The 18,433-nt window shown below is 47.9% G+C and overlaps 6 protein-coding genes across 6 annotated transcripts; 2 read left to right on the top strand and 4 right to left on the bottom strand.

The window, feature by feature from the left end:
• Positions 1-277: 277 nt before the first annotated feature.
• On the bottom strand, positions 278-4,673 carry BHQ10_000030 (uncharacterized protein; the record flags this gene model as incomplete). Its single annotated transcript, XM_040875207.1, has 9 exons — positions 278-298; positions 359-623; positions 695-1,044; positions 1,103-1,238; positions 1,295-1,331; positions 1,388-1,921; positions 2,497-3,535; positions 3,584-4,466; positions 4,546-4,673. 9 exons carry the CDS (start codon positions 4,671-4,673, stop codon positions 278-280), a joined length of 3,393 nt encoding a protein of 1,130 aa, XP_040728535.1.
• A 377-nt stretch (positions 4,674-5,050) lies between these two features.
• On the bottom strand, positions 5,051-7,851 carry BHQ10_000031 (uncharacterized protein; the record flags this gene model as incomplete). Its single annotated transcript, XM_040875318.1, has 2 exons — positions 5,051-6,342; positions 6,396-7,851. 2 exons carry the CDS (start codon positions 7,849-7,851, stop codon positions 5,051-5,053), a joined length of 2,748 nt encoding a protein of 915 aa, XP_040728536.1.
• A 747-nt stretch (positions 7,852-8,598) lies between these two features.
• On the bottom strand, positions 8,599-9,898 carry BHQ10_000032 (uncharacterized protein; the record flags this gene model as incomplete). The annotated part of the gene is made up of 2 exons (XM_040875429.1): positions 8,599-9,155; positions 9,568-9,898. 2 exons carry the CDS (start codon positions 9,896-9,898, stop codon positions 8,599-8,601), a joined length of 888 nt encoding a protein of 295 aa, XP_040728537.1.
• Positions 9,899-11,085: 1,187 nt separating this feature from the next.
• Positions 11,086-11,862, top strand: BHQ10_000033 (uncharacterized protein; the record flags this gene model as incomplete). The annotated part of the gene is made up of 4 exons (XM_040875540.1): positions 11,086-11,201; positions 11,404-11,512; positions 11,576-11,629; positions 11,770-11,862. 4 exons carry the CDS (start codon positions 11,086-11,088, stop codon positions 11,860-11,862), a joined length of 372 nt encoding a protein of 123 aa, XP_040728538.1.
• Positions 11,863-12,405: 543 nt separating this feature from the next.
• BHQ10_000034 (uncharacterized protein) lies at positions 12,406-13,428 on the bottom strand (the record flags this gene model as incomplete). Its single annotated transcript, XM_040875651.1, has 1 exon — positions 12,406-13,428. One exon carries the CDS (start codon positions 13,426-13,428, stop codon positions 12,406-12,408), a length of 1,023 nt encoding a protein of 340 aa, XP_040728539.1.
• Positions 13,429-16,086: 2,658 nt separating this feature from the next.
• Positions 16,087-17,389, top strand: BHQ10_000035 (uncharacterized protein; the record flags this gene model as incomplete). The annotated part of the gene is made up of 3 exons (XM_040875762.1): positions 16,087-16,150; positions 16,203-17,046; positions 17,101-17,389. 3 exons carry the CDS (start codon positions 16,087-16,089, stop codon positions 17,387-17,389), a joined length of 1,197 nt encoding a protein of 398 aa, XP_040728540.1.
• Between the last annotated feature and the right edge of the window lie 1,044 nt (positions 17,390-18,433).

Genomic DNA, 18,433 nt, shown 5'->3' on the forward strand with positions numbered 1-18,433 from the left:
GAAATAAATGCCAATGTATGTACTCGCAAGACGCCAGGGCATTTTCTCCACGGGGGGCATACTTAAGCTGGTTGAACGAATTGAAACAAGATGGACGCAACATTCTCGGATATCGGAAGGCTTTGCTCTGGGGTAAATAAATGAAACGGAGGACGAATGAAATGAGCGCGCTAAAAGAGACACGAAGACGACTGTCGATATCTGATATGATCAAATGGCTGAAGAAACACGAATACGCACAAAGGAAAATTGGGTTATTTTTGCTGAGTTTGGATAATCATCTCAGACCGATGACGCTCTGTACACGAAGTCAGTCAAGTATGCATCTTCACAGGCTGAGGAAGAAGAATAGCCCTACCATCTCAAGAGTCCATACTCGTCGAATCCAAACTTTTAGTTTCCCCTCCACACCATCAACACCATCCAGTTCAATACCTTCCCACCAGCAACGTCGAGCTGGCTTCCTCCAGAAGAGCAATAGTTTCTGTGCCATCCCAACCGAAGCATTGCTGTTGATATCTCCCCGTATATCTGTTCGCAGTTTCGCCAAGGCTAGACTACAGATCACTGCTTTATTGGGCTCTGGAGCACGGTGGCCCCAAGAATCTTCATGGTTGAAGCCACTGCTTTTGGTGTGCAACATTAGTGAGTGATGAACGAAAGAATCTTTGGCTTGAGATATGTGAGAACTCACCCCGCAGTCAACATCTCGATCAAATGCTGCTCTGTGCTGCCCACTTCATCACTCTTTCGGAGGCCAGAGAATATTCCATCCTGTCTCAGGAGGACTTGGGCCGCGGCCCGTTTGACTGTCATCATCTCGGCTTGTCCTATATTCGGTCGTGGCGGGATAACGTAGAAATCCAAATCTTCCCGAAGCACAATTATGCCTGCCCGATCTTGCAGCATGTCTCGCGTCGAGCTATACATCGAATCACTCGCGTCCATATCGGGCGAACCAGATGGAGAAGGTGATGCAGATGGAATTGATTGCGCCACGGTGCGAAAGAAATCGAGCATGTACTGGAGCGAGTTGGGGTCGTACTATAGCAGATTGGATCAGCCGACTGGATAAAAATCACATGCTACTGCAGATACTCACATCTACAGGATAGATATCACCATCATGGAAGCCACCCATATGACCATCGGGTAGTAGACCGTTAGGGAACAACGAGAGCAACACGAACTCCGGAAGGGTCAGCAGCTCATCTCGAGAGAGTGTGAATCGAGTGCCCCTACACAAATTGCTTGTCAGCCTCGTAAAGATCTAGTGCTTGGTGTTCAAGCTTACCTGAGATCTAAGGTTATGTGCTCGTCTCCATTGACATCTGCATATAAACGTCAGTAAATTTACGAACAGCGGAAACTGCATCCTAGTGCCTACCTCCTAGAGTGTTTATCGGAGGACCGCCCGTCTGTTGGACCTGGGTGATGATGCTCGCAGCACCACCTGCGGCTGCCATGACGTACGAGAACGATTGAAGCGGACTATAGCCTTCCGTATAAGGGGGCGGAGGCTCACTGTCGTCAGGGGGTTTGCCGGAAGATTCACCCTTCTTCTCTACACTCTCAAGCGCGGCTTTGGTTTCCGCGACCACGGAAGAGGACTCGTCTAGATCTTCTGGCGGCGGTAGGAAGAGCGACGGTGACGGGGGCGGCGGGGCAAACGCGGGCAAGGACGAGGCACCTGGGTCCTCGGTAATAGCTGCTTTGAAACGATCGACTTCCGGGTCTGGTGCAGAATATATCGACGAAAAGGGCGGGGGTCGAGGAGAGGCGTGAGATGACGAGGAGGCCTCAGAGAGAGGAGGGTGAGCTGGGGGAGAGATGTACGAAAAGTCCTCCACGGTGGCAGCAGGTTCTATTGAAGGCAGCGCCGTTGGGGGCGCGCCACCGATCTCGTATGAAATTGTCAAGGCTGTCGTGGAGAGGTCAGGTAACTCGAGGTCGGTCGAGTTTGCGTGATATGGTCAGATAAGGGGTGAGTAAGGTTAGGTTGACGGAGAGCTATCGGGGTTGGCGCAAGTTGGAGGAAACCATGTGGCGTGAAGCTGGAACCTGGTAAAAAAAGGGCCGGAGAGAACAGTCAGAAAGTCGCGTTCATCTGGTGTGTTCTCGCAGCACACATGAATAAGTGATTCGGATACTGGGCTGGCAAGCAGATGAGGCTGGTGGTGCTGTTGATGTGATAAGAACGCCAAGTCGGCGCTTAGAGAACCACAAATCATCGACCAAGGCTAGCCTCATCCATCAGCCCCAGTCTCATTGGAGCGCATCTTGCATGTTTATTTATATAAAAATTGAGAGCATTGATACTTATCACGATCAGGTAGAAAGAGAGCTCTCCATCATGAATCTTATGGCCCTAACGTTCATTGAAATGTAACTACATATGCTGCATTGAATTTCATAAATCTCAAACATCACGCTCAGCATAGCTCTGAATCAAGCCCTCGAGCGTCGGCTCATATTCCTTCAAGACCACCTTGTCACCTTCAATTTGGGTGTTTGCCTGGACAAACACCTTTCTGGGMACCTTCTTTTGCAACACGATGTTTCGAACCTTAGTTCCCCACCAGTCATCAACAGATGTGATATCGTTGTACAACTGCGTGCCAGCAACGACATCCGCTGTAGACTTATAGACGTGTAATTTCTGCAAGTAATTTTCTACAGCTGGTCGTCCATGACTAAGGATTTTCGACCGATCCAGGTGGATTTCGAGATCAGACAAATCTTCCTTCGTGTGGACAAGTTTGACAAAGTCGTCTCCTGCGTCAAGGAAGGTGCGCAGAATACTGTAGCGGGCTTGCATATGTGCTTGTCCCCATTTGCGACTCTTGGGATCCCAGAATTCCAGAGCGACAACTCCAGCTCGCGCCATTTGCAAGTATGCTACGTAAAGAACGTCGCCGGCATCATTGTTGATATCAGTCTGGCCGTCGCCATGACCAAAAATTTTGAGAATATCAAAGTCGCAGCTCAAAGCCATGGCCACACATTCTGCACGGCACTCTTCGTATGAAGAAGCAATAGCGCCAAAAACCGAGCTCCAGGTTTGACCAGGCTTGTACCACGTGGAAACCGGCTTCTTTGTAATAGGGCTGACGGGTGGATTTTTAACATCAAAGTTGTAGACTCCTGGCGCTGTTTCCTGAAGTAATTTACCGGTACCGTGTCCAAGAAGCTCGTGAAGGCCTACTTGCACCTCAAATGCCTCATCTCGGTATTTCTGAAACTTTTCCAAATCTTTCTCGGCAATAAACGGGACCGGTTCGTTTGGTGCCTTTGCACTTAAGACGTTGCCCAGCGACACATTCTTAAATCCGAGGTTCTGTCGAATGTCATCGTAATTGGGACTATTGATACCAGCAGGTATACCAGAACCCGCGAAAGTCAAGACTTCTAAGGATGTAAAGTCTGGGCTCAAGAATTTGTCTTTTTCAAACTCTTTGTCCCAGGGCAGGCGAACGATGTATTGCGATGCGCCGTTGACCAGGTCGCTAAATGTTCTAGTGCGTACCAGATTGACCTACACACATCAGCATCTGTATCATTACAGGGAATTTTTTGAACTTACCATACTAACGAATCCCTCCCACTCTCCTCGAACCCCATGTGGATCTCTGTAGGTCTCAACGAAGCCCAAGTCGGTCTCAACTGCTGGCTTCTGGTCTTTGACCCAAAGGCGCTGGCTCTCTTTGTACGCTTCAATAGATCCGGTACCAAAGGACTTCGCATATTGCTCCAACATCTTCTTCTGTGTATCATTGGCAGCGTTTAATTCTGCTTGCTTGATACTATGAGCAATCTTGGACATTTCATTCTGATAGTCACCAAACACCAAACTAAGCTTTTTTCCGGCAACAGGGGCCGCCTCAAGCGTCCAGGAATCCTCGTCTCCCAAATCCCGATCCCGAGACGGAGGTGAAGAAAGACCCGAAGCAATCAGAAGCTCGAAATCACCCTGTGCAGTCTTGCGCAATCTTGTATTCTCGACTGGCAGACCCTTCTTTTCCAAAAAGTCCCCTACAGCTGTGATCTCATCTTTAGTGATGCTGGAAGACTCAGGATAATAGGTAGTCAGATGGCCCTTGTCAGGATATCCCAAATGCATCAAACCGACATCGCTTGTTTCGTATATTCCACCACCAGTGCTATTCGCCTTTTCGAATGCTGCTTGTGTCTCAGGGGAAATTGATGCAAGTTTCTTGAAAGCATCGGGGCTAAGTCTGGGGATGAATTTGGAGTCTCCAAAGCCCTTGTAGTTTCCGCAATTACCGAGGAATTGAGCTGAATATTCGAGGAAATATTGCAAGTCTTGAGGTTCCACGCTAGTCTTTTCTGTGAGCGAGTGCCAGTTTCCGCCGACTGCTTTATAGAGCGACAGGATCAAATCGTAAATAGGTTCTGATTCGGGGGAGACTTGACGCAGGGTAACTCGAGTACCTTGGAATGCGGCTCTATACGAAGGTTCGTGTTAGCTTTCATCTGACGCTATCAGACAAGTAATTCGAGGGCTCCAAAACTTGGACGACCTACCTGCTCATAAAATGGGCATAGCGCTTCAGACTCTCATCCTTGAGAGCTTCAAAATGTTGCTTAATCTCCAATCTCACGACGCTGGGCGGAGAGTCAGCTAGATAGTGTTGTTTCGTCTGAGCATCCATCTTCGCAAGCACTGGAGAAGTTGGAGCTGTAGCAGATGTGGCAGTCTTTGTAATTGGTGTTGGATGATTGATAAGCTGCAATAATCGAAGAAATGACGATACTGCTGGTGGTGATGAGAGAAGAGGTCGTTTCTTCGCCAATAGAGAAGCTCGATAAAGAGGGGTCATTGGATGTCACGCAGCAGGAGGAGGGATGCTTGTATGTGGGGGAAGAAGCTGCTTTGTTTGTTTGTTCCGCACAGCAGCGCTTATCGCCGGGTAGCTTCTGCTTGAGGTTCAGGTACAGATAATATCCACTCTAATTGTCCTATGAATCGCCAACACTCTAATATATATGGTATATACAGAAATCATACTAATTGCTTAGAGCCTCTCATCTACAACAAGCTTGCATATTTGTCCAGACCACCCTTTTGCTCCCCAGGAGGTCGCGGTTGTGTTGCTTGAGCAGTACTCGGTACTCCACCAGACGCCCAAGGATTTGGCTGTACGACTGACGCGGGTTTCGACTGGTATTGTGTCTGTGTAGAAGGAGGAGGGGGAATAGAGAATGCCGAGTAGTTGGATGCGGTTCCTCCAGGTGAGGGAAACGCCGTTGTATTGGTTGCAGTCATCATCGAAGGAGAAGAACCGAGACTTTGTGCGAGTGACGGTCGATTGATCTGTGGAGACGTATTCCAAGACGTTGGAGAAGGCTGTGACTGCTGTGGCTGCAATGTACCAAAGGCTGATGTCCCTGATGCCTTCTGGCGATTTGGCTCAAGCGATGGAAAGACTCCGACATTGCTATCTGGAGTAATAGAACGAGACGTATGGCCTGTTGATGCAAGGCCACTGATACTAGGCCTGTTGGCAGTTGGTGACATATTAGATGACCACGAGAATGTTGGCGATGTTATCTGTGTTGCCGATTTGATTGGTACATTGCCGGCGGTCAAGCTATCCCAATTACCGTCTCCATTGACATTACTAGTACCTTTCCGTCCAAGAACAAGTCGTTCAAAATCATTCGATGTTTCCTGGACACCGGAAGATGCACTGATTTCGAGAGCACCTCCTATCGTCTGCCGGGTCATAGACGAATCCTCTCTTGAGGAAAGCTCTCGCAATTTCCGCAACTGCTCTAGCTCAACTTTCGTAGACAGAGATTTTATCAGTGCAATGAATTGTTCAAATTGTTGGATATTCAGTAACGGTCCAAGACTGAAAGCCCACAGCGTTGGAAGTACTTCAATGGCAATGAAGTCAGTATCAACAATTTTCCCGACTTGTCGAAACACTCCCAAAGCAGCCATCATAACGCCAGGCTCCTTCGTTTTGATCGCTTTCAGTAACGGAACGAGCTTTTCTTGCACGGTGTATTTGTCAAGTATAGATGGTGATGATTTCTTCGTTTTCTTCTTATCTTCGACTATGCCCGTTAAGTCGTCCACGGGCTCTGCATCTTTTTCATCAATACCACCGCAGAGAACAACAAATGCCTCCAGAGCTCTTATTTTGATATTAAGACTGTTAGTCTTGCTGAACGTAGACGCAATTGGAGGGAATATGTCATTCTTGACGGTGCTGAAGTCGAGAACTGGAAGCATGACAGGCAGCGTTTTCATAGCTGCATCCACTAAAGAATGTGTACTAGACTCCATGGCGAGCTGCACTAGGGGAAGAATATCTACACAGAAATCAGCACATCGCTATGAAAGTGGTTCTATGACTGCAACTTACCTTCTTTGAAATCTTTGCCCGTGCAGTTTTCTGCAATGACATTCAGACTCTCAAGCACGACCATGAGACCAGCATCTCTCGTTGTGTCTCGTTCTTGTGCGGCACCTTTACCTGCCGGAGCCAGAAAAATCTCTTTGAGCTTTGGAATAATCAAATCAGGACAGACACGTCGTCCATTGGGCACTTTTTTCAAAATGTGGAATATATTCTGTAATATAGGAGAGAGTAAATCTCGGTCCTTTGTTTCTTCCAAAAGCGCACCCAGCACTTTCTTCTCAAGTACTGACGGAGGGAACTCGGGTATAACCCGTTGCAAACCTCGCATAAATTGAGATTTCTCATTCTGGGTCTTTGCTGGTAGCGACTCCAGAAATCGGATAGTGGAAACGAGAATGTTGTCAAAGTATGCTGACTGCTGAAACTCGCGCGCAGTAAGTCGTTGAGCGGGCCTTCTGGTTATCAGTCTCGGCAAGACACTGCCAAGAAGATCCTTAGGAATGGGACGCGTGCAAAGGAAGCTATTCGATTGAGAAGGCGTGGTGGAAGGAGTGGTGAGAAGCTTCTTATACGCAGTGGCATTAGAATGCGCTTGTAGAGGAGAAGTGTGCGGCGAGTTATATAGAGCAACAATAATCAGTCCGAGAGAAAACAGATCAGCTGCGGGCGACACATTTGAATCCATCACAAAATCCGGTGAGGTATAATCCATATTTAATTGAACAGAGGGCGGAAGTCGAGGATCCTGATATAACACTTCCGAGAGCGCTAAAGGTGGAAGCGATGATTGAGTCGTCGAGCCATCAGGTGGGCCAGCAAATGACAGTCCAGCTATTTTCCAGTCGGACTTGATATTAATATAAACTGCTTCCGGATTCAGATTGCCGTGAACAAGACCGGCAGATTCATGCAAAAACTCCAATCCTTTGGCAATTTGGAGTAAGCCCTTTTGAATCTCGAGCTCATCTATTTCCACTTCTCGGCGCCGTCTTGTTCCGTCTGGAGACTCTATCATATAGCGGCTAGCTCTTGAACCGCTACCACCACCACCACCTCCCCCTTCTTGGGAGTCTTTCTCCTTTAGTAAGCCACCTAAAGACGCTGTGATCGGCTCCGTGGCAAACATCAATCCGCCATTACGAGTCTCTTCAACCGGCTCCAGAATCTGAAGAATTGAAGGGTGGCGTAGACGCGTCAGACTACTGACTTCCCGTTTCAGTCTCTCAACCACCTCTTCATGGATCTTTTTCAGTGACGAGGCACTAGCTGACCGACCGAATCCACCTGTCCTAGGCTCTATTGTCTTGCGCTCAAAGATGAAGATAGAGGCTGCAGTGCCGGTGGACTTTTTAGTTCCATCATGAACTTTCCAGGGCCCCGAGATGAAAGCTGGCTCGGGAGAAATCTGGTAGTGAGATGATATATTGGAGCTAAATGACTTGAGCGCTGACGAAAACATGATTTCTAATGCCAATGAACGCTCAATGAATCATAGCAGCTGATATCTTTGTTGTTATTCTTGATATTCAACTCCGATTGCAAGCATATCAATCGCGTCTCACATTAATTGGCCGAGATCTTTGTTGCCGATCAATTCATGACTCTGACAATAATCAACCAACAGCTTGAAAAATACCTCGATATTATTGAGGGCCAGCTGGCATCCGAGCTGTGTCGTCGAGAGATATAAAAACACAAGAGTTGTCCTCCTTAGGATTAATCCCCACTAGCCAATGGTCCCGCCTAGCGAGCTAGTGCGGCCGGCCCACCGTGACGGCGTATCACGTGCGTTTCGCCGTTTATGCGTTTGTTGACAGAGACGACTTGCACGAAGCGTGTAGAATGAATGATTAGCTCAAATCGGACCTCGGATGATATATCATTGTATGTGTATATATTGTGTGTATGTATATATGTATGTACCAATCATCATGACTCTGCCGGAAACGACAAAAGACAAAAATCATCATAATCTACAATGACAACAGCTCGAGAAGACGCATGAAAGATCGTTCTAAGATAACACGAATCGCAAGAGGTAAAAAACGCCTGGGTTGACAGTGACCAGATATAGACTAGACTGCGCATCTCGAGCATATCGAATTAAAAGAAAGATGGAGAGGGGAAAAGGGAGAAAAGGAATTTATATAAACCCAGTTTTTCTAAGTCGCGAAAATCATCATTGGGTTTATGGATAGATAGGAAGCTAGATAAGGGTATCACCTTCCACATTTACATCATCCAGTTTCTTCTGACCTTCGTGCTGGAGCGTATGGATCGTCTTTCGGAGATATTCATATGTGAGCATGGTGGTCATGGCTGCAGGAACGGCTCGTATCAGATTGGTGCCAATTCCCGAATAGAAGGCACGCCAGCCTTCCTCACGAAGGATAGTCTGACATGTACGCCAGACACCAGCGTAGCGGGGTCTATTTGGCATGCCGTCAGATGATGCAGCGCCAGGTGGTCGTCCACGATCGGCTGGGTGATCAAGTCCGCCGCGGAATGCGATTTCTTCGGGAGATGATGCGGGAGGATGTCGTTGTTGAGTTTGTAATCGCGTGCGCAGCACTTCGTGAGGATATGTAGCGGTACTGGCGCATACTTTGCTGAGGAAAGTTGCTAAAGAAATCCCGACCCAGTGTGAGTCACCTTCATCTGGGTGCTCACCAATCCCGTAGCCTGTAAACGCCATTTTGAAGTATTCGTACAGCGGGAATTGAATAGCGACATGCGATAAGCCGAGTAGGGCCGGTGTGAGGCCTGAATAAAATGCACGAACACCTTCCGTCATGTACATCTTTCGCGCGGCGTCCCATGAATTTCGGTAATGCCACGGAATGAATCCGTCTCCAGACATTCTATTTCCACTTTGCGACATTAACCTCGTTTTAATTACCCAGATAGGGTTCGTTACTATCGTTGAACATGACCCAGCGGTAACAGATGCATATGTCCTCGATAGCCACCAATTATCTGGACGCAATCAGCCATCAGTCAATGAGACCTCTCTCAGCGAGTGAGAACCTACCTGTCTTTGTTTCCCAAAACGCCCTTGAACTATCATATACAGTAAGGTAGACGGCCCATGTTGGTAGATAACCCAGTAACATTGGTCCCAACCCTTGATATAAACCTCGAATTCCTTGATTCTGCCATATCGTCTTTCCCGTACCGATCATTCCTCTGTATAACTGAGCGGTGTCTCCTCGGTGTCCCGCGCGCCTGCGTAAAAATCCCCCTTGTGCCTGTAGCTTAGTCTTGATGACGTCGAGAGGACATGTCACTATGCCCGAGGCCACGCCGGCCATTGCGCCGCAAAAGGGGGTGATGTAGAAACTCGGGATGTGTGTTGAAGCGATTTCGAGGCGCGTGAGCATCTTGCCGTAAGGCGTTGACGTCGTCATCGAGCTGGGAAGGTGTGTCGAGGCATGGTGCTCATGGTACTCTTGCTGCTCGGGGCGAACAAGCGGCCTGGGTGCGCTGTCGTCGGACGACATTATCATTTCTAATCTGACGGACTGATGTACAGCGCGCAGGCCAGGCGAAATGTCCGTCTTGGTCACCGGCGATTCACGGATTCGAGCATAACGGACTGCTCGAACCCGGAACGCTGACACCGGTGATGCCCTTTCACGATATCCCTAGACTAGAGAAGAGAGCCACTTTGTGCAACGATAGGAGCCGATGATTTCTCTGAATCTGTTAGAACGAGATAAAAGTCGATAGAAACGGATACTCGAGGGGGAGATTGGTCGAAAATCGGACTGAATAATCCACGGTGGAGCTCGACGTTAGTTGTAAGGCCTTTTTAGTGTGTACCGGCAAGTCCGCCGCTGGCCGCTGACTGAGATTGATGCAAAGCAGACGACGGGTAGGTCTTCGTAGCGCGGGGTCTATCTTTTTGTCTGTGCAATGACACGATAGACAGGAGGTTGTCCGTGGGATGGAGTAAGAGTGAGGACACAGTCAACTGAGATGCACAAAGATTAGAAATCGAAGGGATTGGATCTGCAGCAGATGGTCTCGTGAACGAGTTAGCTTTTCGTTCCTTCCCTTGACGATTCGGAGTTTTAGCAGCTGCCTCAATTGCACGATAGCCACGGCCCTTTCGGCCAATGACGAGCGTCACGGGCGAAACGGGTTAGTGGAACGCCGAATCTCTTCATTCTTCAGTTTGACGGCTTCTTTGAACGAGGCTCTTATATCAGGTAGCTATATTGATATATACAATAAATTGAGTTGTAGTTTTTTCTCCTATTTCCATCGTATAGTATAGAATGGACGCGTGAGACGAGATTCGTTCATCGAGAGCATGAACAGCCGGTCATCACAGACAGAGCATGCACGAGCACATGTCCAAGGTACTGCAGTAGACGTAGACATACATACGAGCATGTGAGTCAGTTTCAATTGATACGAACTAAGATCTTTGGCGGCCAGAAATTGCTGTATATCATCGTCAATTTTCTACTCTTAGGGTCACTCGGGTCGACCCGGCAAGCCACACCAGTTGATGCCTTAGAGGCTGGCTTCTGCCTCAGGCCGTAACGGACTTTTCCCGCACTAGCGTCCCGACGCCAAAACGTCGAGCGAACAACGACAAAGCAATCCTTGAAGCTTTAAGCTGTCGCTGCCTTCTCCCTTTATCCACCCAACCGATCAATTGGGCCCCATCGAGACTGTCTACATCATGTCTGTCCCTTCTCTCACCAGCTACGTCGTTAAGCGACCATACCTCAAGCGCTGGCTCCAGCCCATTGCCGAGTGGTACACCAACGCTGCCGGATACCGCCGTCTCGGATTGAGGTAACTCGCCCGATTATCGATTCTATATTGTCTCAGCCGTGATATCTGGAGGGAGAGCATAATTTGATATTACTCAATGCTTCTATATGGGGGGTTTCACGGGGTCGCTACGCCGCAGCCTCATCCCGCCCGGATATCACGATTCGGGACAAATAGGCTGTTCATGTCCCTACGAATTCGTCGCTAATAAATGCTTATCCAGGGCCGACGACCTCATTCCCGAGGAGAGCGAACTTGTCCAGCAAGCCATCAAGCGTCTTCCTCCCAAGGAGGCCTATGACCGTGTCTTCCGTCTCCGCCGCGCTTTCCAGGTGAGGCCATCATTTGACTGGATATTCAATTCTATCGGACATGGACTAATGTTCACTCGCTAGTGCTCCATCTCCCACACTCTTCTTCCTGCTGAGGAACAAACAAAGCCTGCTGAGGTGAGTGCAACTCCAGTTGGATCGCTTTTATCGTATGATGTTACTTCGTCCATTGAATACAACGATGATCTTCAGAGGACGAATCCACATATATCGAACTTTACCATAGAACAACAACTGATTATTCCATTACTTTATAGGACGTCGAATATCTCAGCCCCATCATCCGCGAACTCCAGAAGGAGGCTCAGGAACGCGAGGATTTGGACAACCTGATCGTGAAGCGAAAGTAAATCAACGACAAAACGGGCGGAATGACAAAAACAATATAGAGCGTTGTCTGCGGAATTGAATTACTGTATTTGCTCTTGCACACCATAGTGGTGGTAGTTGTGGTGGCGGTGGGGAGATGTGATATCAGATATGCTTTTCTTTAGAGTCGTAGAAGACGACTTGTGTACTCCATAGCTGTACAAAGAATCAACCTTCTCTTTTCCTTTGTTATTAATCTAATTGATAGTGAAACCTATTTTCGGTATTTAAGAGACTTCATATGTTTATATACATCGTCACGTATGGTCTACATATCAATTCATAACTGTAACATCAACCTCTTCCACCCTCCACATATACCACATAAATAAACTCCTATAAGGTATCAGCACGTGCACGATCTACTTTCTTGCGACAACGCGCAACATACCTATATGGACGGAATTTCTCGGCTAATTCCAACATGTCATTTTCAGACATATACTTGAACTTCCCACCTCCTTTGGCTTTCAGTTTATTCACATCTCTGCCGACAAAAGCGGCACAGCCTCGTCTATCAATGATCAGTACATGACACGCAGAGCAAAGAAGAAGAAGACATACTGCACACCCAAATCCCCCGTCGAAAAGACATCCGTCCTCTTCAACGCAAAACACGAAAACATCTCCACCGACCAACGACCCAATCCGCGCACGGCAATGAGCATCTCCATAACCTCCTCATCGGAGGCCCGGAGCAGCTTTTGGGTCGATAGTTCACCATTAGAGAATTTCTCGGCGAGGCCCTGGATGTATTCTGCTTTGCGTTGAGAGAGGCCTGCTGTGCGGAGAGTTGGGATGTCTAGTTTCGCTACTTGAGCGGGTGTTGGGAAGCGTCTTTTTGCCTTTGTTGTTGCATCTGCTTGCAGATCACCAGTTTCGGTGTCGAATAAATCTAAGAATTTATTCTTGATTGATCGTGCTGCTGCACCGGAAACCTGTTGCCCGATGACACTACTTACCAGACTGTCAAAGGGGTCAATTTGCTCTGCCAATCCTTCCGGTGAAAACAGGTGACAATGATGCTGTTCAACAACGGGTTTGAGTCGAGCATCGACGGCAATCAAATGCTCAAGTGCCTTTTCGAGTAAGGTTCCTGTTGTGGCTGTAGGTCGGGGTAGACCTGTTTTGCTGGGTGAGATGTCTTCAATGGATGGGTAGGCGACGACTGAACTGCCTCGTGGTGTTACCAGTGTTGCATTTGTCGTGTGAGGTTCGACGGGTCGATCGAGTCTTGGAGGTTGAGGCGGAGTTAGTATGAGATTGTCTGCTATTGAAGTGACATCTCGGTGCTTTGATGGTGTTTGCGGCGTTGCCCAGGCTTCTTCTGGAGCAGAGCCAGCAGTGTCTCTCTCGGTTTGCTTTTCTCGAGTCGTTCTTCTAGTCGGTGGCTTTCTCGATTTCTTTGTTACGCCATTTCCATTGCTGGCATTTGTCTTTTCTTTGCTTGTACCTGCGCTCTTGCTGTCCTTTGCAGTTGATTTCAATACCTCTGCGGGCTTTAGATCGGATACATTACTGATCCTGGCTGAGCGTCGTGGTGCCATGTATATCGAGAAGCGCCGTAATGTAAATGTTTGTCTGAGCGTATATGCAGCCCTAAAGTACAGGAACAGAGCCAGCTTGATCTACTATCCGTTTCTTATCTGAATTGAAATAAATTCTATCAAGATAAGCTGTAATAATGAGGCTCTGACGTGTGTCCGTCGTCCAGGCTGCCATCGCGTTCTTGCACGCCAAGAGGCGCGTGGTCCCGTGCCCAGAGACGTCAATCTAGCCTGTTTAGGATATATATATCCTGACTTTTTCTTAAACACCCCTCCGAGAAAGAGGAATGAAATAGTACTGACTTTGCAATCGTACCAGTTCGTCGCCGTCTCTATGGAAATCTCTGTATTCCAGCAGAATAGACTAAAGACCCTTATTGGCAAAGTGACGGTGCAGTGAACCTCGAAACAATACCGAGAAGGCTTGACTGCTTGTTGTGAAGCTTGMCCTGCCAATCTGGTCATCTTGATTACGATCTGCGATAATTGAGTAGCCACGCCACCGTGTTGACTAACTAGTAGAAGACTAAACATGAACTATCGGCCGTTGTGATAAACTTTGATGAATGATGGCCACGAGCGGCCGCGTCACAAGTATGCATCATCACAGCCATCAATCAACATGATGGCTAGCTTCGTTGTCGCTAGATATATACGCATGCCCGAGTGCTTTCTCAATTTGTATACAATATGGGTCAAAGGTAGAACATCAATTGATTAATCAATTCTTTCCTTTTGATATCATATCGATGAGCAGACAGAACTGAGACAACGGAGCATATGGCATGGAAAAGTCAAGAAATAAGGAGTGGCTAGTGACAAGTTACTAGCGAGCTCTAGCACGTACTAGCGCTATGCAAGTGGGTCAGAAACGGTAGTGTTAATCTCTTGCAACTTGGCATTTTTGGCGATGGCATCCAGCCAGTAGATAGTGAATACTGTGCCATCGAGATATACATAGTATGAGATGGTATTGATAAACAGCGAGCAATTGATGCTTGGCCGGTTCACTAATAAGGGCGGGCGCAGTGCAGGAAGCCAAAGATCCTCGGTTGGGCGTCGGACAGCTACCAACGAAGATCGCTATTCCGGCTAGCCTGCTTCAATACTGATACAATACAATACAACATGCGTACGTAGTATATACTACATAGTAGTCCGGAGTAGTCTGGTCATCTTGATTTCATATTGCAACATGTCAATACTACTGCTATATAACTCTAAGCTATTGTCATATAGCCCTGACTCTACCACTTCACAGCATCTTGTATCCTGGATTAATATCGATTGTGGCAATGATGAGTGTATTCCAAGATGCTGCAAAGTGTACTACGTAGTCCAGAATGCAGGAATTGCAAGGTTGCTATCTCGATCCAATCAATCCATTCGTGGAACCGTTCTGGTATGGGGCCGCGTGCAACCAATCACTAGCTTTGTTGACGGCGACCACGTACCCATCAACGTACACAGACACGGTAGCTGAAATGACATTCATACTCGTAGTAGTACGTAGTATGATAAGCTCGTTGATGTCAGAGGCTTGATAGGCCTGGTTGTGTCGAGAGGATGGATACATAGTGCTGTGATGTTCGTCAGAATTTCAACAGATCTTTTACAATTTGTGAGCTTTGTCGGCCATGCCGGCTTACACCTTATACATATTATAGTGCTACGTATATATTGTCAATATTGATACATGCCTGGCTAGACTCTAGACTCATTAACTACGGAGTAATTAAGGACTTATTAGTGACTTACTAGTAGGTAAGTACGTATTATATACGGTCAGTACGTTACGTATCTCGAATGCGCCGTCGTGGTTTCCCTGTTTACCACAGTATGTCCCCTGGCCAACCCCACTTAGCGCGTCCAGTCCAGCTCTCTGGTTGGCGGCTTCCCAGATTGGTCTCACCATTCCTGCTAATCGGCGCAGAGTGGGAACTGGGAAGGGGCGCCCCCCGTTATCCATGGTCCATTGTCCAATGTCTCGCTCCTTCCCTCAAATCTTTTCTTCCCCCGACAGAAACTCAAAACGTGCCTTCCGCCAAGTCATCACCTTCTTCCTTCTTTCCTATCGTACCACTGCTTCCTTCTCCGGCAACATTCCAAACAGCCATCCACAGCTTCTCCCTCGTTGAAGCTTTCTTCTTCCTTCTTCTTCACTCGTTCATCCCATCTTTGTTGCTGTTGTGTTGTGTCGTGTTGTGTTGTTCTACTGTATGTATTTGTCTCTTGTCAGCCCCTTGTTTTGACTTTGCACCACTTCATCGATTCCAAACCTGACCGAACTTCTTGATCTAGTATACATCACTCACCCTTAATATACCATACCGATTACCGAGCATCTGGTAAGTTCCATCGTCTCTTTATTCAACCCACATCGGTGCACAATTTCACGGTCGACCGACATCACGACGAGCACGCAAATCCAGCTCGAGAAGGAGAGCAGCATACCGTTGATTTCCTTTACCGAACTTTATTGTGTTACGTCGTGCTGGCACTTGAGATCCGCGTCCGTGTCGAGGTCGCCTTGGAATGCAGACGACAGGGCCAAACATTGCAAATAAACACATGCACACGTTTTCTTCGATTTGAACCATCGACTAACGGTCTCTCCTCTTCAGATTCTTTTCACGGTTTTACCGAAGTATACACGCAATGGCTTTCTCCAAGTACATTGTCCCTGCCTTGATGGCCTCTGGCGCCGCCTACGCTTCCTCCAGTGAGTTGCTCCGCGCAGAGAATAAGGACAAATGGCTAACGCCCAACTATAGGCAGCTGCGGTAAATCCGGCTCTGTCACCAACATCACCGCCCAGGCCGATGCCGATGCCCTTTCCAGCTGCACTACTGTCGAGGGTGACGTTGCAATTCTTTCCCAGGCTGCCAACGGCATCACATTCAACGGTGTCCAGGAGATCACTGGTAGCTTGACTGCTGCCGGTGCCACCAACGTGACCTTGATCGCTGCTCCTGACCTGACTTCCATTGGCAATGAGTTTTCCTTGTCCAGCATCATTCTGTTGACCACGCTCAACTTCCCTGAGCTCACCTCTGTTGGCTCCATCAACTTCCAGGCTCTTCCCAACTTGCAGGCTTTGACCTTCACCAAGGGTGTCAGCAAGGCCGGCAGTGTCAGCATCACCAACACCGGTTTGACTTCCTTGTCTGGTATTGAGCTCACCTCCGTTGGTGACTTCGACTTGACTGCCAACACCGCTTTGAGCACCATCAACGTCAACGACATCAAGAACATCACTGGTACCTTGATCATCTCTGCCAACAAAAACTCGCTGAGCATTGAGTTCCCCAACTTGGTCTCTGCCCAGAACTTGACCTTCCGTAACACCAGCTCCATCTCCGTCCCCTCTTTGGCCAACCTCACTGGTGAGCTGGGTCTTTTCGGCAACTACTTTTCCAACTTCTCGGCCCCCAATTTGACCACCTGCGCCGACTTGGACTTTGATGGTAACGCCGACTTGACCGAGATCAACTTGCCTCTGCTTTCCTCCTTGACTGGTGGCCTCGCCATCTCCAACAACGACAAGCTCGACACCATCTCCTTCCCCAAGCTTTCCAAGGTTCAGGGTGCTATTGATCTTACTGGAGACTACACCAAGTAAGTTATTGACACATGTCTCTATTCAACATGCAAAAGCTGACTGTTCCATAGCGTGAGCTTGCCTGCCCTTACTGAGGTCAAGGGTGGATTCAACGCCGAGTCTACCGGTAACTTCTCTTGCAGCGCCTTCGACAGCCTCCGCTCCAACAACGTCATCCAGGGTACCTACAACTGCACCCAGACTTCCAACCCCACCACCATGGATGGCGGCTCTGGCAGCTCTTCCTCCACCAGCTCTTCCGCTTCCCACACCTCCAGCGGTGCTGCTGTTGCCAACATGGCCGTTCCCTCGATGGGCGTCACCGCGGTCTTGGGTGCTCTCTTGTCTCTCTTGATGTAAAGAAATTCCATGAGCGGACCGTGATGTTTTCTTTTCCTGTCGGTCAATTTATTTGGACGTCTTTGTAAAGGCTGGTAATCGGCGACTTTGTCTCTTTCTGTATTGTTTATCCTCTACTGCTACTTTCGGACGCTGTTCTGCTCCATCCCGCGGAAAATTGTTTTTGCTCGTGTGAACCTTATGATAATAATCGATTCCTTCTTTTAATTTCCTTGTGTGATTTTCAGTTGGGCCTGTTCTCTAGATGCCCTGTCCTACAGTTGAATGCATTGATAATAGTTGGTATACGAGTGGTTTTCAATGTGCATTAGCAGCCTAATCATCGCACGTTTGTCTGTACGAACTTATGATCTATGCATAGATTGTGTGACCTGGCTCGATCGTCTCATCGTCACACAGCGATCATGTCGATTCCCGTTAATTCATATTCTTAATCTCGACTACAATGACGTAACATTCATTTACTCTGTCGCGTGGATGGAATTTTCGCTTGTTCTTAATCCTCCGACGTAGGTACCATTATTATGCTTCAATGCGGCACATGGGATGTCCAAACTTTGGGAACTGCATTCAAGGATATGTACTTAAGGGTAGGCTAAGTTGATTATCCCGGAGTCTGGGAACCAATCCATGGATCTATCCTATCATCGAGTCTATCCAGAGGTTCGGGTCGACTCGAGACGATACGATACAATGTAGATCAGATTATCTATTCCATTCTCGCGACGCATGTGTAGAATAGATTATATCGGTCTTTTAGTCGGAAGAGGGGATTTGTGCGTTCGTGTTTACCCCTCAGAAGCTAGCAAGCAAATAGCATGTATATACTTTCTACGTAATCATAGTTTGCGCCGTCTCTTGTCTAAGCGTGCGAGATGCGCCGAACACAGGTCACTAAAAGGTGATACGCACACAAGATTGAGTTGCGGTACTAAGTTTGGGTTGTATCTAGTTCATGCCGTCGTCCCGATTGAGTAATCCTGACCCCCATGCCCTACGCCAACTATTTTTTCGCTATGTACAATGAATGTACTCAGTATGAAA

The sequence above is a fragment of the Talaromyces amestolkiae genome (assembly GCF_001896365.1).
Source record: "Talaromyces amestolkiae strain CIB chromosome Unknown scaffold1.1, whole genome shotgun sequence".
Lineage (NCBI taxonomy): Eukaryota > Fungi > Ascomycota > Eurotiomycetes > Eurotiales > Trichocomaceae > Talaromyces > Talaromyces amestolkiae.